Source organism: Conger conger, chromosome 12 (genome assembly GCF_963514075.1).
Source record: "Conger conger chromosome 12, fConCon1.1, whole genome shotgun sequence".
Lineage (NCBI taxonomy): Eukaryota > Metazoa > Chordata > Actinopteri > Anguilliformes > Congridae > Conger > Conger conger.
Window position 1 is genome coordinate 47611552 of NC_083771.1, and position 26967 is coordinate 47638518.

The 26967-nt window shown below is 47.2% G+C and overlaps 1 protein-coding gene and 1 long non-coding RNA gene across 3 annotated transcripts; one reads left to right on the plus strand and one right to left on the minus strand.

Moving 5' to 3' along the window:
• Window positions 1-1950: 1950 nt before the first annotated feature.
• Window positions 1951-4964, minus strand: LOC133142546 (uncharacterized). 2 transcript variants are annotated; one of them, XR_009710192.1, is made up of 3 exons: window positions 4428-4964; window positions 3675-3776; window positions 1951-2050 (listed from the first exon to the last, which is right to left on the minus strand). It is a non-coding gene; the product is annotated as an uncharacterized LOC133142546 (long non-coding RNA). The 2 variants fall into 2 exon arrangements; XR_009710191.1 differs by lacking the exon at window positions 1951-2050 and having other exon boundaries at window positions 3293-3776.
• Window positions 4965-8993: 4029 nt separating this feature from the next.
• On the plus strand, window positions 8994-13861 carry LOC133141625 (up-regulator of cell proliferation-like). The gene has a single exon (XM_061262190.1). It carries the CDS (start codon window positions 8994-8996, stop codon window positions 13698-13700), a length of 4707 nt encoding a protein of 1568 aa, XP_061118174.1. The 3' UTR covers window positions 13701-13861.
• Window positions 13862-26967: the final 13106 nt, after the last annotated feature.

Consider the following 26967-nt stretch of genomic DNA (forward strand, 5'->3'; position numbering starts at 1 on the left):
GAGCGGCTAGTCTCCCCCCGCTGAGTCCTCCCCCAGAGCGGCTAGCCTCCCCCCGCTGAGTCCTCCACCAGAGCGGCTAGCCTCCCCTCACTGAGTCCTCCCCCAGAGCGGCTAGCCTCTCCCCGCTGAGTCCTCCCTCAGAGCGGCTAGCCTCCCCCCGCTGAGTCCTCCCTCAGAGCGGCTAGCCTCCCCCCGCTGAGTCCTCCCTCAGAGCGGCTAGCCTCCCCCCGCTGAGTCCTCCCCCAGAGCGGCTAGCCTCCCCCCGCTGAGTCCTCCCCCAGAGCGGCTAGCCTCCCCCCACTGAGTCCTCCCCCAGAGCGGCTAGCCTCCCCCCGCTGAGTCCTCCCTCAGAGCGGCTAGCCTCCCCTCACTGAGTCCTCCCCCAGAGCGGCAAGCCTCCCCCCGCTGAGTCCTCCCCCAGAGCGGCTAGCCTCCCCTCACTGAGTCCTCCCTCAGAGCGGCTAGCCTCCCCCCGCTGAGTCCTCCCCCAGAGCGGCTAGCCTCCCCCCACTGAGTCCTCCCCCAGAGCGGCTAGCCTCCCCCCATTGAGTCCTCCCCCAGAGCGGCTAGCCTCCCCTCACTGAGTCCTCCCTCAGAGCGGCTAGCCTCCCCCCGCTGAGTCCTCCCCCAGAGCGGCTAGCCTCCCCCAGCTGAGTCCTCCCCCAGAGCGGCTAGCCTCCCCTCACTGAGTCCTCCCCCAGAGCGGCTAGCCTCCCCCCGCTGAGTCCTCCCCCAGAGCGGTGAGCCTCCCCCCGCTGAGTCCTCCCTCAGAGCGGCTAGCCTCCCCCCGCTGAGTCCTCCCCCAGAGCGGCTAGCCTCCCCCCGCTGAGTCCTCCCCCAGAGCGGCTAGCCTCCCCCCGCTGAGTCCTCCCCCAGAGCGGCTAGCCTCCCCCCGCTGAGTCCTCCCCCAGAGCGGTGAGCCTCCCCCCGCTGAGTCCTCCCTCAGAGCGGCTAGCCTCCCCCCGCTGAGTCCTCCCTCAGAGCGGCTAGCCTCCCCCCGCTGAGTCCTCCCCCCTCTCTCAGAGCGGCTAGTCTCCCGCCGCTGAGTCCTCCCCCCTCCCCTCAGAGCGGCAAACCTCCCCCCGCTGAGTCCTCCCCCCTCTCTCAGAGCCGCTAGTCTCCCCCCGCTGAGTCCTCCCCCAGAGCGGCTAGCCTCCCCCTGCTGAGTCCTCCCCCAGAGCGGCGAGCCTCCCCCCACTGAGTCCTCCCTCAGAGCGGCTAGCCTCCCCCCGCTGAGTCCTCCCCCAGAGCGGCTAGCCTCCCCCCGCTGAGTCCTCCCCCAGAGCGGCTAGCCTCCCCCCGCTGAGTCCTCCCCCAGAGCGGTGAGCCTCCCCCCGCTGAGTCCTCCCTCAGAGCGGCTAGCCTCCCCCCGCTGAGTCCTCCCTCAGAGCGGCTAGCCTCCCCCCGCTGAGTCCTCCCCCCTCTCTCAGAGCGGCTAGTCTCCCGCCGCTGAGTCCTCCCCCCTCCCCTCAGAGCGGCAAACCTCCCCCCGCTGAGTCCTCCCCCCTCTCTCAGAGCCGCTAGTCTCCCCCCGCTGAGTCCTCCCCCAGAGCGGCTAGCCTCCCCTCACTGAGTCCTCCCTCAGAGCGGTTAGCCTCCCCCCGCTGAGTCCTCCCTCAGAGCGGCTAGCCTCCCCCCGCTGAGTCCTCCCCCAGAGCGGCTAGCCTCCCCTCACTGAGTCCTCCCCCAGAGCGGCGAGCCAATTATGCCGCTCCAGGCGAGCCGGCCGAGCTCACAGCCCCACCTTCTGCATTCACTGAGAAGGTCTTACCAGTGGAGGAACCTGGTCCTGCTCCAGCCACAGTCCCACAGGAAGGCACAGCAAGTAAACAAAAGAGGTGCCACACCCGCTCTTCCCAGAAAGACTGCAAAACCAGAACAAGCCCCAACAGATAAAAATCTTATCATCTTGCATACTAGTAATACTTTCGATTTTACCTGTATATAGGTGCCTGACAGTCAACAGTTGGGTCATTGTGAAACGCCCTCAGTTTGGAGCATCAGTTTCATTTCATCTTCATTCTTTTGTTGAAAAAACAGCGCAGCCAAACTGATTACAGAAGAGATTTTATAGGTAAGTGAAGCTAAATTAAACATCTTCACATTATTGGCTAATATACATACAACTATTATGTGCACCAATGATTTAAATCATTGCATGCCTTTGCATCTCCAACTTTGCATTTTGTACAAGGTGCTTTGACTCTTCTTGCTGTAACGGTGATGTTAATAAAATTCAACCTGATTGATTCTATGTATAAAAGATCATTTATGAGGACTGCCCGGCCCCCCTCTCACAGAGACAGATTACTGCTGCGGCCTTCTGCAGTCTCGTCTTTTTTACTTCCCGTTTTGTGCTTGTTTAGTGTATTTAAACCCCTATGTTCCTGTCTTTCGTCGCCAGATTGTCATGATCCTTTGCCATACTTTCCAGCCTTATATTCTGTTTGATACCCTTCACGGCCTGTTTTGTTTTCAACCACCATCTCTTGTATTACTCTATTACTGTTCTGTTTTGACCCGTTGTATATGGACCCTGTTTGGATTTAGATTTTACATTCTGTTTCTGTTTGGGCTGCCGGTGTGTTTTCGACCCTTTGCCTGTGACATTGACTTGTCAGATATGAGAACACTGGACCCAAGCGCAAGACCACAGAAGTTAATGTTAAAGTCTTTATTAACCTGATCAGACAGGCAGGGGTCAATATCCAGCAAACATTAGGGACAGAGATCGGGCAGTTCGAAAACAAGAGTCCAGGCAAAGGGTCGGTACACAAGCCAACGGGTTCAGCAGGGATAATCCAGTATGTGGTCGATGTCACAATCAAAGGGTCGATAACACACGGGCAGTCCAAACAAAAGGAGAATCCAAAATCAAAAACCGAATAGCCAAACAGAGTCCAAATACAACAGGTCAAATCAGAAAAAAGGGTAGATCAAGAGACGGAGGTCTAAAACAAAACAGGTCAAAACAGGAGTCAATCAGAAAAAAGCTGGCTAATATAAACAGCTTCAGACAAGTACTATAGCACAGGACCGTGCAGGACTTTGTGCTGGGCATGGGAGGCAAATGAAACAAGGACACCCATTGGTGTTATTCACAGCTTATCATACATGCACAGAAAATGCCCAGTGTTAAGGCAACACTAAATAGAAAATACCTGAGCTGAGAATGTGCATTCAGTGCCGTAAAAACTCCCCCTTCCTGATTTCCTCCATTACTGCATATCTTTCACACCGAATGGTTTAAGATCTTTAGACAAAATGTAATATTAGACAAAGGGAATCTGAGTAAATATTTAAATGATTGTTTAATTGATTTAATGAAAAAAGTTATCAAACAATGAAAAGTTGAAGTCTGGCTTGATAGTGTTAGATACTATCTAGCTTTTAGGCAAACTAAGCAGTAGGTACAGTTCAGTGTTTGGTAAAGGTAAGCATTGCTGGGCTGAATGTTTTCATCATTGTGTTGTGTTGTGTTGTGTTTGCCCAGAGGGAGGCAGATGGAGTGCCCCACTTGCAGCAGTGAATGTGGGCAGAACGACAACTTCTGCAGTCCCAGGTAAGCCTAACATGCTAGTTAGCAACCAGCTTAATTTTCATGTCATTACTTAGCTAGCTATCATTCATCCAGCTTGCTGAACTAGTCAAAGCAGTCGCAATTTCAACTTAACAGTTTAGATAGATGGAATATGCTGGTCTGAGTGGGTTCAGCATTTCAGGACCCGGTCCTGGCAGTATACACTGCCTCCTCCGTTTGGTCAGAAACTTCGCTCCTATTTTAGGGAGAAAAACTGAGTTAGGAATCTTGCCGACTATGCCAAGTTCTGTCGTGGAAATATTCTTTTATTCCTGCTTCTGCAGAGGGTGTCAAGAAAAAACCTGTGAGTTTTCTGATAAGACCTTATTCATACTTGCAAGCCAATAAAGAATGGGGGTATGTGCTTACCAACACTTTCCCCAAAATGCAAGAGGGGCAATCCCTCTTTATACCATTTTACTGCGCCTTAAACGCGACATATTATTAATCAGTGTCACAATGTCCAAGTCATGTGGATACTTTGAACAAACAGAAGCCAGGGCTTAATGTCATGTCTTTTTTTTGTTTAATGTTTTTCTGCCTTTTAAGGGACATCTTTCTTTACATATTTATTTTCACATTTCAATATCTTTCTTTCTCTGCCAGCAATACCTCTCGTCCAATCGTATTTCGATTTCGACTTCGACTGAGCATCCTGTTATCAAATGTCAGGTCTGAAAGAGGAAGTCTCACAGACATCTACCACTCCCTAGCAGCACACCACAGCAGTTTTGCACAATGCCTCAATGTTTCAGTAACATAGTTTTTACAGACTCATAATTATTAAAGCTTTTGAACTCAGGATTCAAAAATTTCCCCACAACAGTATTCACTGTGAAGGTCTTACCAATGGAGGAATCTGGTCCTGCTCCAGCCAAAGTCTCACCAAAAGGCACAGGAAGTAAAGCCAAGAGGTGCCGCACCTGCTCTTCCCAGAAAGACTGCAAAACCAGAACATTGCCTGACAGTCGAGTGCTGGGTCATTGTTAAACGCACTCAGCTTGGCGCATCAGTCTCATTCTTCACACTTTGCTTTAGTTTTCACGGAAAAAACATTGCAGCTGAACTGATTCCAGAAGAGATTGTATCGGTAAGTGAAGCTAAATGAAACATCTTCATATTACTGGCTAATATAAACAGCTTCAGACAAGCACTGTTGCACAGGACCCTGCAGGACTTTGTGCTGGGCATGGGAGGCAAATAAAACAAGGTCACCCATTGGTGTTATTCACAGCTTATCATACATGCACAGAAAATGCTCAGTGTTAATGCAACGCTAAATAGAAAATACCTGAGCTGCAGAGGCGATTTCTCTAAGACTGCAAGGGAAGCTCAGCTTCCCCTAAAATGTCAAAAAATAAATGGTCAAATATGTACAGTTGTGTTAACAAAATGCGTTAGAACACGTTCATCTCGAAGACGAGTTAGTTCAGAATCGGATACTTATCATACGTCGACTGACTCGATTTTGTTCACCTGTCATACATTCGCGTAGCGTCAATGCATTTCCCCGTAGAAGCCAAGCGTCCATTCACTTCTATGGGACTACATGAAACAGTTTTTTTCATTGCCTCGAAACTCGACGGTCATTGGATGAAAATGTCAAAATGATGAAAAAATTAGCCCCGCCCGGACGCCCAGCTTCCCTGGGGGTGAATGGAGCTGTGGGCTGGCCTCGGCTGGACTGGACGCTGAACTTCCACATGATGATTGGAGGATCAGTCGAAAGGCTGAACCCCGTTTTGATTGACAGCTATTTTGAGAAATAAAACCGTCACTTCAGCTTGGAAGTTCTTAGTCCCGTCGCGGATTTTGCAAGTGAAGTTGGAAGACGAACTGCTACTCATTTCTTGATATTTTCATAGCGAAATTGCTTGACCCTTTCCATTGCTCATTTCTTACACTGTAAATAAAACACACACTCATATTATTTCCTTGTTTCAGTTTAAAATAATTTCAACATTTCCTTGTTCGAGTTTAATATCGTTTCGTTAGTTTGTTTAATCATTCATACTGTTGGCTAGGTTGGAGTGAACTAGCTATCCAGCTAGCAAGGTGCACACGACGGCAGACGATGCTAATATTGTCGACCTGATTTTGGCCATTTGATAGTCTTCCATACGAGGAGAAACTTAGAATTAAACAGCAGGGCAGATCGACACCTAAGATTGACTTGGTGCAAAAAGTAGGGGAAAGTAACAGGTCTTTTCAGCTCTCCTGGTATAACAAAGTTAGCTGGCTAACTGGAAGTGCTGTGACAAAGAAAGCCTCTTGATGAAACCATCTCAGGGATGTCTTGTTGTCTGGTCAAAAGTGGGTTTTGGGGATCTGTCTAACTTTGACCGGGCATCTAAAAGGCAAGAAAAGAGCAATGAACATGTGAGTGCATGTGCAAGGTTATGTTGCCTGGGCAGGGTCAGGGTTGAACATGCAATTAATGAAGGTGCTCGTATAAATAAATTGACAACTTTTATGATGTAGGCCAACAATGAGCTGTTTGAAAGACCAGCAGCAGCCACTGCTGAGCTGAGAATGTGCATTCAGTGCCGTAAAAAACTCCCCCTTCCTGATTTCCTCCATTACTGCATATCTTTCACACCGAATGGTTTCAGGTCTTTAGACAAAATGTGATATTAGACAAAGGGAATCTGAGTAAATATTTAAATGATTGTTTCATTGATTTCATGAAAAACTTTATGAAACAATGAAAAGTAGAATAAAAAAGTAATTGCCCCCTAAAATTGAATAACTGGTCTTAGAGCAATAATTGCAACAAAGCACTTCCTACAATTTGATATCAGAGATTTCCCTCATGACGTCTGAAATAAACTTCTATATATCAACCTAGATTTAACCACATCTGCATTTATTTCTTAGTCTCTCTAAGCTTAGTAAAGGGAGACTTCGGGGTGATTTGATTGCGGCTTTTAAATTCATTAAAGGAATTAACAAAGTGAACCACAGGCAATTCTTCAGGGTGAGTTTGTTTAGCACAACAAGAGAGCATAAGGCAAAGGATAAATTTATCACAGACATTACAAAGTATTTTTTCACACAGAGAGTGGTGACTGTGTAGAATAGCTTGCCAGGACATGTAGTGGAGGCAGAAACACTGGGGGGTTTTCAGGCTTGATAGTGTTAGATACGATCTAGCTTTTAAGCAGTAGGTACATTTTAGTGGTTGGTAAAGGTGAGCATTGCTGGGCTGAATGGCCTGTTCTCATCGTTGTGTTGTGTTGTGTTGTGTTGTGTTGTGTGTTGTGTGTTGTGTTTGCCCAGAGGGAGGCAGATGGAGTGTCCCAGTTGCAGCAGTGAATGTTGGCAGAATGACAAGTTCTGCAGTGAACGTGTCCCAGGTAAGCCTAGCATGCTAGTTAGCAACCAGGGCCCCTAGCTTGATTTTCTCATCATTAATGAGCTAGCTATCATTCATAGTGCTTAATTGTGCTGACAATATGCGAAATGTCTTCTTTGTTTTTTTCCATCATCAACTACAAATGCAGTTTTTTGAAAAATATTTTTTTGCTTATGTTTTATGCTTCAAATGAAGACACGGTAATCATTACTGAACATTTATAGGATGCCCATAACATCTTCAGCTGACTGCTATAGCACTGTCTGTGTTTCACTGAAGCTGGCGGCTGTGACTATACAGTATATGGCTGTAGGAATCTGCCTACATTGTGACTGCTGTTCTGTTTGCTTTTTGTCCCACTATGTTAGACTCTGACCAACAGGAAACACCTGAGCACTCAGTCAGTGAGAGGCCACTGTACCATCCATGCCGCTGCATGCTTTAAAAATTTTTTTTAAATGACACATTTTACTTGGGGTGGATGTTAAGGGTTTGGGACCCTTCCTTGGACCTCTTATACCAGGGTGTGTGACTGTGGTCTGTCTTTGAGCATCTCAGGTGCAGATTCTGAGAATCAGGAGGAGACCACAGACAACCAATCCAGTCTGGGCACAGAGCCAGCACCAGAGAAGATATCCTCATGCCTGGCCCAGTCCCAACCCTCCTCTGCTGGCCCAGCTAAGTCAGATGAAAAGAGATGTTCAGCAGATACTGAAAACATGGATGGGACCTTGAGTAACGACATTGCACACGAGGAGGAGGTGAGATTTGACAAACTTCAGAGCCAAGCTCCAGTTCTGTAGGTCAGAATGTCCAGTTGTTTAATTCCAGTCCTAGAGGGCAAAATTCAAAAAAGGGTTTTTTGTATGGTCTTGTAAGCATCCTGTGAAGTCCTTGCAAACAAGCAACCAGTTACTTAAATTACACACTTTCTAAAAACACCAAAAACCAGGAAACACTGCTGCCATCCAAGATTTGGGTTTCAGATCTCTGCTCTAGAGCCATTCCTAGAGTCACATTGAGACACGCCCAGAACTCTTGCCTGAAAGCTTGTGATTGGACAGCTCCTATGACTGACAGGTCCCAGCTGCATTATTCAACTAAGCCACACTTAACCAAACCACTTCCTGAAATACCTGCTAGTATTCATATTAATAAAGGAGTCAATGTGTTCAATATTGTGCAAAACAAAAACAGAAGACTTCCAAATTATGAAAACACTGTCTGTGATGTTTTTCATTGCAGGAAACTGAAGACTCAGAGCAGAGTGTGAGTGTGTCTGAAGATGAGACCATCAGTAAAGGTGAGGACCCCAAGCAGAAGAGGAGGGAGACCCCTTGGGAAACCCAAGTTGGAAGAGGTGCTGGTAGGCCAGTGGGAGGTGCTCTTCCCTCTGGACCAAGCAGAAATCCAATGTCCCAGCACAGTGTAGGAGGAGGGGTCCTGGTCCTGGACAAATTCACCCAAAAAAATAACAACTTCCTCCTTCTGACTAACTAACTGTCCTTGATACTTATTCTCCTGTATATTTCCAACAACTTCCCTTTCCCATGTTTCCACAGGTGGGGAATAATGAGTTTCCAGGTGACTTACCTAGTGACAGTCAGGGTCTATTGCTCAAGCAGCAGTGATTTTTAAGCCTGTAATGAACTTAGTTAAAGAATACATGCTGCATGACATGTTTAAATATGGACTGAAGATATTTTTAGTATGGGGGCACCACGTTGGTGCAAGGTTAACGCATCAGACTTTGGTTCAACACACCAGGATCCCAGTAAGGCCTGTGCGTGAGGGAGCAGCTCCGAGGGTGGGGGGAGGGACTCGGCAGGGAGGATCACTGCTTACAAGTGTCCCTGAACACCTCAGAATCACGGTCCAGGGCTAGAGATGAATTGATGATGAGCAGGGTACAATAACTGGCAGTAGCATTACTCAGGAGTATGAAACATTCAGTCTGCCAAGAACTTTAGTCATTTTTTGATGTGCAAGTGTATGTATGTGCATTCTTATGATTTTATTACTGTACTACTGTGCATATGTACTAATGCACCTTCCCCAATGACAGGAACCAGTCTGGAGGAGCTGCTGAGTGACCTGGGACTGGAAGACCACCTGCAGAACAAGCTGACTCTGAGCCAGGTGCTGCAGATTGATGGAGAGACTTTATCTGATGAAAGCATCCAGTCTCTGAAATCTCTGCCATGGTGTTTCCTGAGGAAGCTGATGATGGTGAATGAGTCCTTTCGTAGAATGAGCTGCTCCTCAGAACAGGATACAGAGCCCCAAAGCCTGGATAGTTTACTGACCACCATGAAAAATCCACAGGACCACAGCAACAGAGTCAACCCCCTGGACCTCATAACTGCTGTATTTCTGTGCTCAGATGGCTTTCTCCAGCAGGAAATGGCTTTGAAAATGTCCGTGTGCCAGTTCTCTGTGCCTCTGCTGCTTCCTACATGTGATACCCAGCAGTGCACTTTAATGCTGTGGGCCATGAGGGATATTGTGAAAAAGTACAAGCCACACTCTGTGGAGGACCCAAGAGGGTTTGTGGAGGAGAGCATTGTTCTCTCTGACCTCCCCATGGTCTCTTTTGTGAGGCTGGGAAACTGCAGCATGTCCAAGTCTCACATTCTGAACCAAGTCCTCAGCAACTCTCAGCAGTACCATGACACCTTTGTTCACAAAAACATGGAGTGTGGTGACACCCCAAGGAGGATTTCCAATGGGCTGGTGGAAATCAGCTGGTATCTGCCCAGTGGGAACAAAAACACTGACATCTTCTCTGAGCCTCTGGCTATAGCTAACCTCCGTGGGGACCTCAGAGACTTTGAAACTCAGTACACTTTCCTCTGCCACACATCTACTGCTATATTTGTGTTTTGCAACGACTTTAAGTTTGAACAAAAATTTCTGGACTCTGAGCACTTTAAAACTCATTGGATTTTGATCGCCAATTCACAGAGCCAGACCTTCAATGAGGATGACTTCAGGAAATTTGTTTCTGAGACAAAACCCAGTGACATCATTATAAAGCATCCGGGAAGGAATGATGCAGAATTCAACAAAAACCTGCGTTTGGCTATCCGTGGAATTTTAAAGGGAAACATTAAAATGAGCATTGAAAGGATGTCTGCTCTTGCATATGAGCTTGGGATCCATGTTGATGAAGAATACATCCACTGTAAGAGGGGCAAGCAGAAGGCTGATGAAATCACAGGAGGAATATCTGACATATCGAGCTTCAAGGAGAAAGAGCTGCCCTTGCAAGGGACTGCATGGAAACAGTTGGCCAAACTGGAGAAGGAACAGTGCAGGATGAAAAATGCTGGGGAGAAAAACATAGAAGTTTACAAGAATGAGCTTGCAGATCAGAGGCAGAAGCTCAGAGAACAGCAGAGGGCTCACAGCATCTCCGATTCTATGTCCCGTTTCATCTCCGCGATGTGCAATTCCACAGAGGAGTGCAAGTATTTCCTCAAGTGGATGAGGATCAATCTGGATAATCTGTCACGCATACACCTTCCACCTCTTCGGGCAAAGTACAAGGAACAGTGTCTGAGTTCCTCAGAAAACAAGGAGCTCATTGCACAGTTGGACAGGGAGATCTCCAGCTGCTCCTTGGGGACTGAGCACTTCCTGAGGGAAATGGGTCAGCTGTACGAGTCGGCCTGCTCACTCCCCGAAGCCCTCACCCCAGAGATTAAGCGCCTGCCACGTCTCTGTGCCAAGCTGCTACAGGAGGGCTTTCCTCTGGAGCTGGTGGATGGAGACTCAAGCAATATTCCTCTGGAATGGGTGACACAGGTTCTGAAAGAACTCCATGATCTCACTCAGGACAAATGTAAGATCCGGGTGATCACTGTACTGGGGGTACAGAGCACTGGGAAGTCCACCCTCCTGAACACCATGTTTGGGGTCCAGTTTGCTGTCAGTAGTGGCAGGTGCACCAGAGGGGCCTTCATGCTCCTCATCAGAGTGAAAGAGGATTTTAAAGTGCGGCTTGGGTGTGATTACATCATGGTTATTGACACTGAAGGTTTGAAGGCACCACAGTTGGCACAGCTGGATGACAGTCATGAGCATGATAATGAACTGGCCACTCTGGTGGTGGGGCTGAGTGACATCACAGTTATCAACATCGCCATGGAGAATTCCACGGAAATGAACGATATCCTGCAGATTGTGGTGCACGCCTTCCTGCGCATGAAAGAAGTTGGGAGAAAACCCTGCTGTCAGTTTGTGCACCAGAATGTGCCAGACATTTCTGCCCATGACAGTAACATGAGAGACAGGAAGCTTCTGCTGGAGCAGCTGAATGAGATGACCCAAGCAGCAGCTAAGATGGAGAAGAAGGGAAACAACAAAACATTTACTGATGTCATGGAGTATGATGCAGAGAAAAACACCTGGTACATCCCTGGGCTCTGGCATGGGAACCCTCCCATGGCCGCTGTCAATGCTGGCTACAGTGAGTCTGTGGATCTTTTCAAGAGGAATGTGATTGAGAAGTTTATGGAACAAAAATCTGGAAACAGCTCAGCACACACAATCATTGAGTTTCTTGAATGGACCAAGAGCTTATGGCAAGCAGTGAAGTATGAGAACTTCATCTTCAGCTTCCGCAACAGCCTTGTGGCTGAAGCGTATGCTCAGCTTTGCACTGAGTTCAACCAATGGGATTGGGCCTTCAGGAAGAACATGTACTCCTGGCTAATGGAAGCTGAGACAAAGGTGTCAAACTTTGGCACAGAAGCAGAATTTAAGAATTTGGATGAGTTACTGATCCACCTGACAAATGAGGCCTTTGTTGAACTGACTAAAGGGGAAACACTCATTTTGGCCAACCTCTCTGAATTCTACAAGAGGCAAGAGGGACATGTTCACTTGGTAGTGAAGTACAAGGAAAACTTGAACATCACAGCCAAAACCATCAGGAGGGAGACAGAGAACTCTGTGAAAAACAAGCTTGAGGCAGCGGTGGAGATCAGAAAGGGTATGTTCAGGTTAGAGAGCATCAAGAACAATCAAACAGCCACAATGGAGAAAAAGGTGCAGGGGCTGATTGAGAAATGCAGGAAAAGTAAAGATATGTCAGATCAACAGCTGGAGGATGAATATGAGAAGATGTGGGATGAGACTGTAGCAGAGCTGCGCTTCCCTGGCATGGAAGAACGAGACATTGTGCAAAACATCTACAACCAGCTGCGGGTTAACTTAGAGATGAAAGGCAGCTCAATACGTGAAAAACTGTCAAAAGTGGGCAACTTGTCTGAATATGGAAGAGAGCCATTCAAAGTGAAAAGTAAACATTTGGGATCAAAACAATGCTTTTGGAATGTATCCTCAGGAAAGGAGGTGAAGGATATCCAGCAGGTAGTTGATCACATCATTGAGCAGAGCAAGCAGTTTGTCGATGAGAAAGTGAGAACAAGATCTGATTACCATAAAACATACACAATAGAGTTGCTTTGCAAGGTAGACAAAATCCTGGACAGGCACATGAATCTGGGAACTGCTGAATTTCAGGCCAAGCTGAAGATCCACATCTGTGGACATGCAGCACGGGAGTTAAAAAAAATGCATCTGGCTTTCATCCATGTAAATGATCCTCGTCATTGTCTGGAACAGTTCAAGCAACAGTACTACACAGACTTTAAGGACCTGTTCAACAAAAGAGACCAGTGTCAGAAGAAAGCCAAAGATTTCACCGTCAACTGTCTTCAACCTGCGGTGAAGGAATACATCACCAAATCTCTGGGCCCTGACCTTGTGGATGAAATGTTGGCAGGGCAGAAAGCCATTGCTTTCAGCACTCGAACCTTCTTCCAGTTCTCAATCCTTGAGCAGCTGCTTAAGGGTGATAACTTTCGGGACTTTGTGAGATACATAAAAAATTACGAGAACTTTGTACAGGACTGGATATTGAAGCTGATGGTGAAGCAGTTCTCGGAGGAAGATAGCCTCAGGAACATTGAGATGAATCACCTGAAGGCGATGGTTAGCAGAATAAAAAAAGCCATTAAGAATGCACTGATGAAGGCAGCTGAACAGGCAGCAGGAAGGGGTGAGGAGGCCCAGAACATTCAGCAGTTCATTCAGGATATCTGTAGTGACCTAGCGAAGGAGCTTGTCATCCCCAAAGACCCCCTCAGCGCAGTCCTGGCCTTAAACTCTGCCAAGCCAGAAGACTTTTCCCGGTGTCTGGAGGTGCTTGTGGATGAAATGGAGCAGGCCGCAGAGTTTCAGAAATGTGGGGATGTGAGGGCCAGGCTGACCTCACTGCCCTTTCAGCCACAGAAGGTGCTGTTTAACAGGTTGTTTGGCTGTGGGAAGCACTGTCCCTTCTGCAAGGCCCCCTGTGAAGCTGGTGGCAAGAATCACACAGAGCACTTTGCCTCCATTCACCGTCCTCAGGGCATTGCAGGATGGAGGAATCATGTATCGCGTATATTAGTGAGCAGTATCTGCTCCACCAGTGTTGCCAGTGAGAGATGCTTCAGGTTGACTCTAACAGATGAGAAACAGCATCCATACAAGGACTACCAGAGTATTTACCCTGACTGGCGCATCCAGCCTGACACCAGCATCCAGGCCTCAGACTACTGGAAGTACGTCTTCAGCAGGTATAATAAGCAGTTTGCAGAGGAATACGGAACTAAGCCTGCTGATATTCCCCCCAGTTGGAGAGCTATAACTCCAGACCAAGCCATGGAAAACCTGAAGGAAAGGTTCTTGATGAAAACAGGAGGAGATCAAAATTAATTGATTACACAGCCCCTGTTCCAGTAGGGTTGAAAATGCATCCTCTGTGTGACATTAATATCAAATAATCTACTCACAGGTACGACTCAATGGTTAAGCAAAACAGAGCCCCAGCCAAGTTGAATGGCATGAAGAAACAGCAAGTTTTATACAATACAAATAATTCCATCAGCTCATTGTACTCATAAAAATATATTCATACTATAAAGTGATATTGCCTCTATCCTTTCCTATGCAGCACTTATCTGTACAAATCCTTCCTGTGCATCATCATGGCTGATCTCTGTCCATTGCTCCATTCATTAGGATGGTAAATAGGCTGTTATATTTTAACAGTTTAACAGAGTTAATTTCATATTCTCACCTCCATATTAACAAAGATATGGAAATATGTGTTCAAATATATGCAAAATATGTGTTCTGGTTCATAATTCTTATAATTAAAGCGTATAATCTTCATATGTCATTGGCAATTATCAGCTCTATATCTTTGATCGCTTCGGTGTTTGAAGTTTATTGTTTACTGCCTTGTTGATCTGTTATATGTTCGATAATCACTATATGTTGTGTGTTAACTTTATCTCTGTAAAACTAATGAATTTCTCCTGACACATTCACATTCTCACGTTAAAAATAAACTTTTCATTTGAACTTAATGAACTGTATTTTGTTCACTGCCTTGAACTGGGCTCAAACTGAAAACATGTATTGATCATTTTTTCTCAAATGTCAATTGCAAGAACTGAAATCTCTCAATTTGTTTTTGAATGGTTCAATCTATGCACTGTGTCTATTGAATGATTTGTTTTGAGTGGTTCAATCTATGCACTGTGTCTAATGAATGATTTGATTTGAGTGGTTCAATCTATGCACTGTGTCTATTCTACAATGTATTCTGATATATATAAATGCCATACTTTCAGTGCACCAATGGCGCTGCTACCATTGGGCCAGGGTGGGCCTGGGCCCTCCCACTTTGCTCATAGGCCCGCCCAGTTTCTGTAGATTTGATTAAAATGCCGCGAGGCATGTAGTTCCGATAGAAGACTCGCAAAAAGTTTAGCTGTTAAAGCTGCAATAGGTCATTTCAGACTCTTAATGGTCAAGAGTGGAATTACAGCAACAAACAACCTCAAACCACAATTTTCCCACGTTCTATGAATATAACGTGTAATATAAAGCGTTTTTATACAGTTCAGTGTAGTTCTCGTGCATTGTTATGGAAAGCTCACAGTGACAAACGCAACAGAGCCTGCTGTCTTTTCGTCATGTTCTAAGAAAATGTTCGCCAAACAGGTGACTTCATGAAATGTTGACTTTAGTGTGCTACACAACACTATTTATATTTTTGTCTTGAAGTTTAACTAGCCAAATATATTACGAGCATGCAATTGTAACATTTGATTGTAACATTTGGTAGTGATAGCAAAACATGTTGGTAGTGCAGCATTCTTGCTGGTGAGAAGTGAGCTCTCTGTTGTTTCAACAGGATGTTCAGGCCCTGCATGGGGCAGCCAGAGCAGCGGATGCCATAACCGCAGAAGCAGCAGCTGTCACTGCTCTCAGCCAAGGTGCAGAGCAAATTTAATGGGAGGGCATTCGGCTAACTGCCGTTTGAGTATTCAATCTATGCTTGATGATATGAGTTTGCCATCAACGACCAACACACATAAGAATAAAGAAGGCCAGGGCTGGTATCAAAGTAAATTAATAACCACATGGCTTACACATCCAGTGTCCGGGTGGAGTTAGTAAAATGCCGACCGCAAGAACAAAATCATGACACTATTCAAGCCAGTGTCGGTGTCGCTATTTTCTTACGTCCATTTTCTTGATCTTTAAGTGTAGTCTGATAATCATGTGACCGACAAGGGTGTGTTCTTATTTTATTTTATTTTTTTACATTACATGACATTACATTACGTGGCATTTAGCAGACGCTCTTATCCAGAGCGACTTACAACAAAGTGCAAATCAATCACAAGCACAAGTGCAAAAGTAGACCTGAGAGGACAGTACAGTTCCGAGTCCTAGTGTAAACATACAGAAATTCAGAACCCTTGAAGTACAATCAACATTCAAACTAGCATACCACTGTTGGCAGCTAGAATACAACAACAGCCAATAAAAACAACAATACCTATACAAGTAACGATATCTATACATAAGTGCCATTACGGTCTAAGGCTAATCACAGTGATTGTGAGTTGGGGAGGGAAAGGTGTAGCCTGAAGAGATGGGTCTTCAGTCTGCGCTTGAAGGAGGTCAGAGACTCTACCGTTCTGACATTCACCGGGAGGTCATTCCACCACCGTGGGACCAGGACAGACAGCAGTCGTGAGCGTGAAGTGCAGGTGTGGCGAGGGGGAGGCGCCAGACGGCACGAAGGAGGGGTCTTGTTGGTGTATAGGTCTTGATAAGGGATTGAATATACACAGGGGCTGATCCTTTAACTGCCTGGTATGCGAGCACCAAAGTTTTAAATTTGATGCGAGCCATAACAGGCAGCCAGTGGAGGTTGCTGAGCAGGGGGGTGACATGTGAATGTCTGGAAACATTGAATACCAGACGGGCTGCAGCATTATGGATGAGTTGTAGGGGTCTGATGGCAGATGCTGGAAGGCCAGCCAGCAGAGAATTGCAATAGTCCAGGCGGGACAGGACCATTGCTTGAACAATTTTCCTGCTTGTTTTTATTTTATACTGCCAAGGTGGAAGTCCCCTTGCTTCAGCATCCAAGTGTTTTGAATAATGTGTGATGGGCCTCAGCTTTCCTACTGTCAGAGTAAATGCTTTTTCCATGTCAGGTAGCCCCAACATAGGGGCCTGCTGTAACTCTCTTTTTATTTTCTTGAAGGAGCATTCAGCTTCCTCTGTCCAAACCACAGTCAGGTTATGGCCATGTGTCATGTTTTGTAGGGGTTAAGTTAGTTCAGCATAGTCTGGGATCCACTGCCTACAGTAGCCAGTCATTCCTAGAAAATATATGACCTGCTTTTTAGTTATGGGCTTAGGTATTTGAGCAATTGCTTGTACTCTCTCATTACCTGATGTTTTCCCTTCTGCAGAGATATTATGACCCAGGTATTTAACTGTAGATTGTGCCAGCTGGACGTTGTTTGGTGGTACTTTGTTCCCTGTCTCCGCAAAGTATGTTAATAGTCAAACTGCTTTGCATGTTTCTCGTTCTGGCTAACAGACAAGCAATGAATCAATGTGTTAGATTCACATGATTTTTCCTGTTCTAAATGTAATCACCTCTAGACACTCTCGTAGCACTGATGAGAACACCACGGGTCATTCAGTATACCCCTGGGGCATTCGAGTCTAAGTGTTTTGTACTTTTTAAGGAGAAAGAGCTACATTTGCCTGAAAAGTGAAAGTTTTCTAGCAACTACGATGTAGCCATGGTATATCCAGGTAAACCCTGAGCTGTACTGGTGTTAACCTAGTCCGTCTATATGTCAAAACGTCTCTCAACCTATTGTTCCACCCGTTTTGCTCAACGCAACTTCATTCTCACATTGCTCAATCTTGCAATGATCGACATTAGTCAAAGTAAATGTATTTCACTGGCATTGCATTCAATGGTGGTAATGGTGTACGGTCTGGTCCTGGGAGTATGTATGGGTGGAGTTGACTTCTTCCCCGGCCTCCACAACATCTCCCTCTTCCCCTCCTGGCCTGTCCTTGGTGCAGTTGGAGTTGAGTCGATAGGGCAGCGGCTTTGGCTTGTTTTCTACCTTCTTTGGCCGGATCTTCGGTGTGGATGGTGTGATGTGCAGCTTCTTCCAGATGGCCATGTTCCATCCAATGCAAGTATGCATGGCACCTTCTCTAATGTCCGGCCTTAATGCGTTCATAAAACCCCCCGGGAAACCTGCAGGCTTGATTAGTCTACTACACTGGTCAAAAGCAGATGTCTCTTGTTCCTCGTTAGGCCCTTGAGAAAATCAGCCTGGCCAAGTTCAAGTGGCTCGGAAATTCGCTAGCTAGTTGCAGTCTATTCTGTTGCAGCTGATATAGGGTACCTGCTGTCTATAGACTGACATGGTGGTTGGGGCATTCTACCATGAGGAACTGACCTGTTTTAGTATATTTCTGTTTTTTCAAAAGGATCTCTGTCCCTGTGCCCTGTGATCCATAGTCCTATTCCCATGCAGATCCGGCATGTTCTTTACAGTAGAGTACCTCACCATGTCTGCAGGTCGCTGCTCTCCTGCAGTCACGACGATCCTGGCACGGCCCAGGTGGAACGGTTGGCCTGATCTGGTCCTGCTGCTCCCCAGAAATTTGGGGGTCCACTGCTTTCGCCTCACCTCAGGTGCTTCCTCAGGTGAGTAGGCCGGGTCTGGATTACCTGTGTGTCTCATCAGCGGGCTATCCCAGTTACAGGCCTGCTGAGGGCAGGGAGTGGCCCTCAGGGCTGATTCAGGACCAGTCTAGCCTGTGGAAGTGGTGAGGGACTGAGGGCTGATTCAGGACCAGTCTAGCCTGTGGAAGTGGTGAGGGACTCAGGGCTGATTCAGGACCAGTCTAGCCTGTGGAAGTGGTGAGGGACTTGGGGCTGATTCAGGACCAGTCTAGCCTGTGGAAGTGGTGAGGGAGAGGCGGTGGTCCTGCGAGTCACTGCCACTGTGGCCCCTGGTCCAGCTTGGACTGCCGGTCGGGGTGGTGATAGAGCTGGGTGTTGAGGAGGAGGTGCGGTCGGGCAGTGGAGATCTGGATATAACTCAGAACAACTCAACATTTTAGGATTAGACACGGGCACTGGCAGTGTGGAATATGCTGTTGCATGGGGTGGAGGAAGTTTTTATTTTTTATTCTCAGAACTTGCCCTTTCTTCCCTCTCTCTAATACCCTGTCATTGTTTATCATTTGCTTCATTCATAATTTAAAACCTTCCCCATTCACTTTCTTCTTACCCTTTTTTCTTTCTTTCTCTTTTAATTCTTGGAGTCGGACTGAAACTACCTTTTTGCAGAAATCTCAGATTTTAAAATCATTTACCACATATTTAGGACCTGAGAACTTGTGCAGTCCTCTGACCCTTTTTTCGAGCACTTGCTACCCATGGTCCCAAAAAGGTTTTCCCAGCCAAAAATATTGAATTACCATTTCCAAATTGCAGTGTGCCTTCTTTGCACGCTTTGACTAATTCACTTGCCCAATGGTCTTCTGTCCTGCACTGCAGTTGTCCATCATGTTTTTATCATATACACATTGGGGGTGTATTACTTTACCTCTTTCACCCCGTAAGATATGATACCATGTCATTCATTAATATACCAGGGTTCAGTTCTTATCTAGGATGTAAAGACCTTGTGTAGCTGTCCTTTTTCTCATCCAACTTGTTTTACTAGTTGAATAATTCCAGCGTTATATTCTGTTTGATACCTGTTGGGATCTGTTTTGTTTTCGACCGCTGCCTCTTGTATTACCATCTTGTTCTGTTTCGACCCGGTTTGGATTTTCGGATCAATGTGTTTATTTCTCAGTTGGCAATACCTCTCGCCCAATCGTATTTTGATTTTGACTCCTCTTGAGCATCCTGTTATCAAATGTCCGGTCTGAAAGAGGAAGTCTCACAGACATCTACCACTCCCTGGCAGCACACCACAGCAGTTTTGCACAGGAAGGTTGTTAGGAATCCTGCCGACTATGCCAAGTTCTGTCGTGGAAATATCCTCTCATTCCTGCTTCTGCAGAGGGTGTCAAGAAAAGACCTGTGAGTTTTCTGATATACTTGCAAGCCAATAAAGAATGGGGGTATGTGACACTGACACTTTCCCCAAAATGCAAGAGGGGCAGGCCCTCTTTATACCATTTTACTTTGCCTAGAACGCGACAGATTATTAAGCATTTACAAGTGTCACAATGTCCAAGTCATGTGGATACTTTGAACAAACAGAAGCCAGGGCTTAATTTCATGTCTTTTTTTTTTGTTTAATGTCTTTCTGCCTTTTAAGGTACATCTTTCTTCACACATTTATTTTCACATTTCAATACCTTTCTTTCTCTGCCAGCAAAACCTCTCGCCCAATCGTATTTCGATTTCCACTCAGCATCCTGTTATCAAATGTCGGGTCTGAAAGAGGAAGTCTCACAGACATCTACCACTCCCTAGCAGCACAGCACAGCAGTTTTGCACAATGCCTTCATGTATCAGTAACAAACTTTATACAGACTCATAATTCTTAAAGCTTTTGAACTCAGGATTTCAAAATTTCTCCTCAACAGCATTCACTGTGAAGGTCGTACCAGTGGAGGAATCTGGTCCTGCTCCAGCCAAAGTCTCACCAAAAGGCACAGGAAGTAAACAAAAGAGGTGCCGCGCCTGCTCTTCCCAGAAAGACTGCAAAACCAGAACATTGCCTGACAGTCGAGTGTTGGGTCATTGTTAAACGCACTCAGTTTGGAGCATCAGTTTCATTTCATCTTCACACTTTGCTTAATTTTTCACGGATAAAACATTGCAGCCGAACTGATTCCAGAAGAGATTTTTTAAGTAAGTGAAGCTAAATTAAACATCTTCATATTACTGGCTAATAAAAACAGCTTCAGACAAGCACTATAGCACAGGACCGTGCAGGACTTTGTGCTGGGCATGGGAGGCAAATAAAACAAGGGCAGCCATTGGTGTTATTCACAGCTTATCATACATGCACTGAAAATGTTAATGCAACACTAAATAGAAAATACCTGAGCTGAGAATGTGAATTCAGTGCCGTAAAAAAACTCCCTCTTCCTGATTTCCTCCATTACTGCATATCTTTCGCACCGAATGGTTTCAGATCTTTAGACAAAATGTAATATGAGACAAAGGGAATCTGAGTAAATATTTAAATGATTGTTTCATGTTAGGAAACAATGAAAAGTAGAATAAAAAAGTAATTGCCCGCATAAATTGAATAACTGGTCTTCCAGCAATAATTGCAACAAAGCAGAGATTTCCCTCATGACATCTGAAACAAACTTCGATATATTAACCTATATTTGTGTGTAGTGCTAACTACATTTACCACATCTGCATTCATTTCTAGTCTTTTTTTTCATCATCTCAATTAACTCACTTCCCTTAGCTGCTGTTTGGATTGAGCTTATTTCAGAATACTGCATTTTCTGTTTGTGGTTATTCTTATTCTTAATGTTGCATCTTCAGTGGCCCAGCTACAGTATTTACTCTAAATGCCCATCGAGACAACAGCAACATTTTCAATGTATTTTTCAATAGACCCGTTTACTTGCGCTTGCTGAAGCTTTCGTCTCCACATGATTGAAAGATAATCACAATTTGCAAGGACTCTACAGATTTCTGTACTTTTGTGATGCGACATGCAAAGCATTACTTTGGGTTTACATTTATCTTGGATAGTTAACTTTGGTCACTTTTGCTCTGTTTCTTTGTTTCTTTGTTCTCAAAAAAAAAAAAAAAAAAAAAAAACAGGCCCTCGTCCTTGTCTTTGTTGTACAGGTAGCAGTTTAAATTGTACTTCACTCTAGGGTCTTTCAGCGAACTTATCCCTGGTTATGGGTATGCACTTTGTTGTACGTCGCTCTGGATAAGAGCGTCTGCCAAATGCCAATAATGTAATGTAATGTAATGTAATGGATGGGAATTACATGGTTTCTTTTACATCTCCAACCTCACATTTCTACATTTTGTACAAGGTGCTTTGACTCTTCTTGCTGTAACTGTGTGATGTTACAAAGGTTCAAAGAAGGGAAACCTGATTGATTCCATGTATAAAAGATAAAGGTAATGAGGACTTAAGATGCTTAGTCGCTCTAAGCTTAGTGAAGGGAGACTTCGGGGTGATTTGATTGAGGCTTTTAAATTCATTCAAGGAATTAACAAAGTGAACTACAGGCGATTCTTCAGGGTGAGTTTGTTTAGCACAACAAGAGAGCATAAATGGAAATTGGCAAAGGATAAATTTCGCACAGACATTACAAAGTATTTTTTCACACAGAGAGTCGTGACTGTGTAGAATAGCTGGCCAGGACATGTAGTGGAGGCAGAAACACTGGGGGTTTTTCAGGCTTGATAGTGTTAGATACTGTCTAGCTTTTAGGCGTACTAAGCAGTAGGTACACTTTAGTGTTTGGTAAAGGTGAGCATTGCTGGGCTGAATGGCCTGTTCTCATCATTGTGTTGTATTGTGTTGTGTTGTGTTGTGTTGTGTTGTGTTGTGTTGTGTTGTGTTGTGGTGTGGTGTGTTGTATTTGCCCAGAGGGAGGCAGATGGAGTGCCCACCTTGCAGCAGTGAATATGGGCAGAACGACAACTTCTGCAGTGAACGTGTCCCAGGTAAGCCTAGCAGGCTAGTTAGCTACCAGGGCCCCTAGCCCTATGTCATTACTTAGCTAGCTATCATTCATAGTGCTTAATTGTGCTGACAATATGCAAAATGTCTTCTTTGTTTTTTTCCATCATCAACTACAAATGCTGTTTTTTGAAAAAAAAATGTTTGCTTATGTTTTATGCTTCAAATGAAGACACGGTAATCATTACTGAACATTTATAGGATGTCCATAACATCTTCAGCTGACTGTTACAGAACTGGCTGTGTTTCACTGAAGCTGGCTGCTGTGACTATACTGTTATATGGCTGTAGGAATCTGCCTACATTGTAACTGCTGTTCTGTTTGCTTTTTGCCCCACTCTGTTAGACTCTGACCAACAGGAAACACCTGAGCACCCAGTCAGTGAGAGCCACACCCACTCTGATGACCACACCCACTATACTGGCCACACCCACTCTGATAACCACACCCATTGTGATGACCACACCCACTCCAGCCAGCCTGGCACTGGATGTGAAGTTGAGGCTGTTTATTTCAATCGCCCATGCATTAACTCGAGCCCCAGAGTGTGGTTCCGAGGTGAGCAGGAGTGCTTGTATGCAGTGAACCTCCCCACCAAGTCCCTCCCTCTGAGCAGTGGCCCAATTACGCCATACTCAGATCTGGCAGGACTGGTCCTCAGTGTGCAACTGCAACGAATGAAAGTGTGATGCCCTGTGCCTGTCAGGCTTCAGAACAACAAACCCAATAGCGAGACCACAGAAGCTCAATTTAAAGCCTTTTAAACTTTGAGACAGAATAGACAAGCCAGAGTCGAGAACCTGCAAACAGGTGTAGTAGAGAATGAACAGTTCTTTAACGATAATCCAAGCAGGGGTCCGATAGCCAGGCAAACAGATGCAAAAAAAACTATAAGATAGTCTAAACTAGCGGATGAACAGAATAGAAAACCAAAAACACAAACCAAAAAATCAAAGGGAGTCCAAACACAGCAGGTCAAAGACGAACAGAAGGGTAATCCATCCATCCATCCATCCATCATCACCCGCTTATCCGGAGTCGGGTCGCGGGGGCAGTAGGCAAAGCCGGGTATTCCAGGCGTCCCTCTCCCCAGCAACGCATTCTAGCTCCTCCTGGGGGATCCCGAGGCGTTCCCTGGCCAGGAGAGATATATAATCTCTCCAGCGGGCTCTGGGTCTCCCTCGGGGTCTCCGCCCAGTTGGACAAGCCCGGAAAACCTCCAAAGGGAGGCGCCCGGGAGGCATCCTGATCAGATGCCCGAACCACCTCAATTGGCTCCTTTCGACACGAAGGAGCAGCGGCTCTACTCCGAGCTCCCTCTGGATGTCCGAGCTCCTCACCCTATCTCTAAGGCTGAGCCCAGCCACCCTACGGAGGAAGCTCATTTCGGCCGCTTGTATACGTGATCTCGTTCTTTCGGGCACTACCCAAAGCTTGTGACCATAGGTGAGGGTTGGGACGTAGATCGACCAGTAAATCGAGAGCTTCGCCTTCCGGCTCAGCTCCTTCTTCACAACGGTCCGGTGCAACGCCCGCATTACTGCTGACGCTGCATCGATCCGCCTGTCGATCTCACGCTCCCTTCTACCCTCACTCGTGAACAAGACCCCGAGATACTTGAACTCCTTCACTTGGGGCAAAGACTCATTCCCAACCCGGAGGGAGCAATCCACCGTTTTCCGGCAGAGAACCATGGCCTCGGACTTGGAGGTGCTGACTCTCATCCCGGCCGCTTCACACTCGGCTGCAAACCGCTCCAGCTGAAGGTCACGGTCCGATGAAGCCAGCAGAACCACATCATCCGCAAAAAGCAGAGATGCGATTCTGAGGTCACCAAACCGGACACTCTCCTCACCTCGGCTGCGCCTTGAGATCCTGTCCATGAATACCACAAACAGGACCAGTGACAAGGGGCAACCTTGGCGGAGTCCAACACCCACCGGAAACGTGCTTGACTTTGTGCCGAGAATGCGGACACAGCTCTCACTTTGGTTATACAGGGACCTGATGGCTCGTAACAACGGCCCCGGTACCCCATACTCCCGCAGTACACCCCACAGGGTTCCCCGGGGGACACGGTCGAAAGCCTTCTCCAAGTCCACAAAGCACATGTGGACTGGATGGGCAAACTCCCATGACCCCGCCAGCAACCCTGCCAAGGTAAAGATCTGGTCCACTGTTCCAAGACCAGGATGGAAGCCACATTGCTCCTCCTGAATCCGAGGTTCGACCGTCGGTCGGAGCCTCCTTTCCAGTACCCTAGAGTAAGCTTTCCTAGGGAGGCTGAGGAGTGTGATACCCCGGTAATTGGAGCCCACCCTCCGGTCCCCCTTCTTGAAAATGGGGACCACCACCCCGGTCTGCCACTCTACAGGTACTGTCCCCAACCTCCACGCGACACTGAAGAGGCGTGTCAGCCAAGACAGCCCAACAATGTCCAGAGCCTTCAGCATCTCAGGGCGAATCTCATCTACACCCGGCGACTTGCCACTGAGGAGCTTTTTGACTACCTCAGCAACTTCCGCCAGGGATATAGGTGCAGATTCCCCCGAGTCTTCAGGCTCTGCCTCTTCCACAGAGGACGTGTTGTTCGGGTTCAGGAGTTCCTCGAAGTGCTCTTTCCACCGCCCGACAATATCCCCAGTCCGGGTCAGCAGTTCTCCTCCCCTGCTGAAAACAGCCTGAGACAAGCCCTGCTTTCCCTTTCTGAGTCGTCGGATGGTTTGCCAGAACTTCCTCGAGGCCAACCGAAAGTCCTTCTCCATAACCTCCCCGAACTCCTCCCATACCCAGGTTTTTGCTTCAGCGACTGCCGAAGCTGCAGCCCTTCTGGCCACCCGGTACCTGTCTGCTGCTTCAGGGGACCCCCGGGCCAGCCAAGCCCGAAAGGCCTCCTTCTTCAGCTTGACGGCCTCCCTCACTGCTGGTGTCCACCAGCGGGTTCTTGGGTTGCCGCCCCGACAGGCACCGATGACCTTCTGGCCACAGCTCCTGCTTGCCGCCTCTGCAATGGAGGCTTTGAACATGGCCCACTCGGACTCCATGTCCCCAGCTTCCCCCGGGATGCGTGAGAAGTTCTTCCGGAGGTGAGAGTTAAAGACCTCGCGAACAGGGGCCTCCGCCAGACGTTCCCAGTTCACCCTCACTACACGTTTGGGTTTACCGGATCTGTCCGCCAGCCTCCCCGGCCACTTGATCCAACTCACCACCAGGTGGTGATCAGTTGACAGCTCTGCTCCTCTCTTCACCCGAGTGTCCAAAACATACGGCCGCAGGTCTGATGATACGACCACAAAGTCGATCATCAATCTTTGGCCTAAGGTGCTCTGGTACCAAGTACACTTATGAGCTACCCTATGCTCGAACATGGTGTTTGTTATCGACAATCCATGACCAGCACAGAAGTCCAATAACAAAACACTGCTTGGGTTTAGATCAGGCAGGCCGTTCCTCCCAATCACCCCCCTCCAGGTTTCTCCGTCATTGCCCACGTGAGCGTTGAAGTCGCCCAGCAGAACTATGGAGTCTCCGGGTGGCACCCTTTCCAGGATGCCGCCCAGTGACTCCAAGAAGGCCGGATACTCTGAACTGCCATTTGGTGCATAAGCACAAATGACAGTCAGAGCCTTCCCCCCAGCGACATGTAGTCGCAGAGAGTCGACCCTCTCGTTCCCCGGGTGGAACTCCAACACAGTGGCGCTCAGCCGGTGGCTTGTGAGTATCCCCACACCCGCCCGGCGCCTCTCACCTTGAGCAACTCCAGAAAAGAACAGAGTCCAGCCCCTCTCCAGGAGTTTGGTTCCGGAACCAGTACTGTGCGAGGAGGTGAGCCCAACTATATCTAGTTGGTACCGCTCCGCCTCCCGCACTAGCTCCGGTTCCTTCCCCACCAGAGAGGTGACGTTCCACGTCCCCAGAACCAGTCTGCGACGCCGAGGATCAGCACGCCCGGATCCCCGCCTTTGCCTACTGCCCGTTGGACAAAGCACCCGACTCCGATGCCGACCCCTGCAGGTGGTGAGCCCACAGGGCGGCGACCCCACGTGACCAGTTCGGGCTGTGCCCGGCCGGGCCCCATGGGATAAGGCCCAGCCACCAGACGCTCGCCGACGAGCTCCCCTCCCGGGTCTGGCTCCAGCAGGGGGCCCCGGTTTCCCTTTTCCGGGCGAGGTAACTGGGTCTTTGTGTGGCCGTATCATGGGAGTCTTTGAATCGCTCTTAGTCCAGCCCCTCCCCCGGGACCAATTTGCCTTGGGAGACCCTACTAGGGGCTAACAGTGCCCCCGACAACCTAGCTCCCAGGATCACCGGGACACACAAACCCCTCCACCACGTTAAGGTGGCAATTCCTCGGAGGGGCGAAGAAGGGTAATCCAGGAATCAGAATTCCAAAGCCAAATGGATCGATACACAGGTAATCAGACAGGAAAAAACACTGGAACGTATCACAGAAGCACATGACAATCTGGCAAATACTACACAAAACAGACAGGTGTATATAGGGAGATAACGAGAGGAAACAAGAATCCGGTGAGTACAACAATCAGGAAGTGGAACACAGGTGAAACGAATGATAGGGAATTAACTGACAGACTGACTTCTGGAAGCACAGAGGCAAAAATTCAGAGGACTTACACAATACAGATACAGAAAACACAGATCATAACAGTGCCACTGTGATGCTTAGCCATGTCTTATCGGGTGCTTAGCTGAGCCGCTAGTGCTTAGCTGTGCACCATCGCAGTGTTTTAAAGAAACTCCATCCATCCATCCATCCATCTTTTATCTTAACCCGCTTATCCTAAACAGGGTCGCAGGGGGGCTGGAGCCCATCCCAGCATACATTGGGCAAAAGGCAGGAATACACCCTGGACAGGTCGCCAGTCCATCGCAGGGCCCACACACCGTTCACTCACACACTCATACCCACGGGTAATTT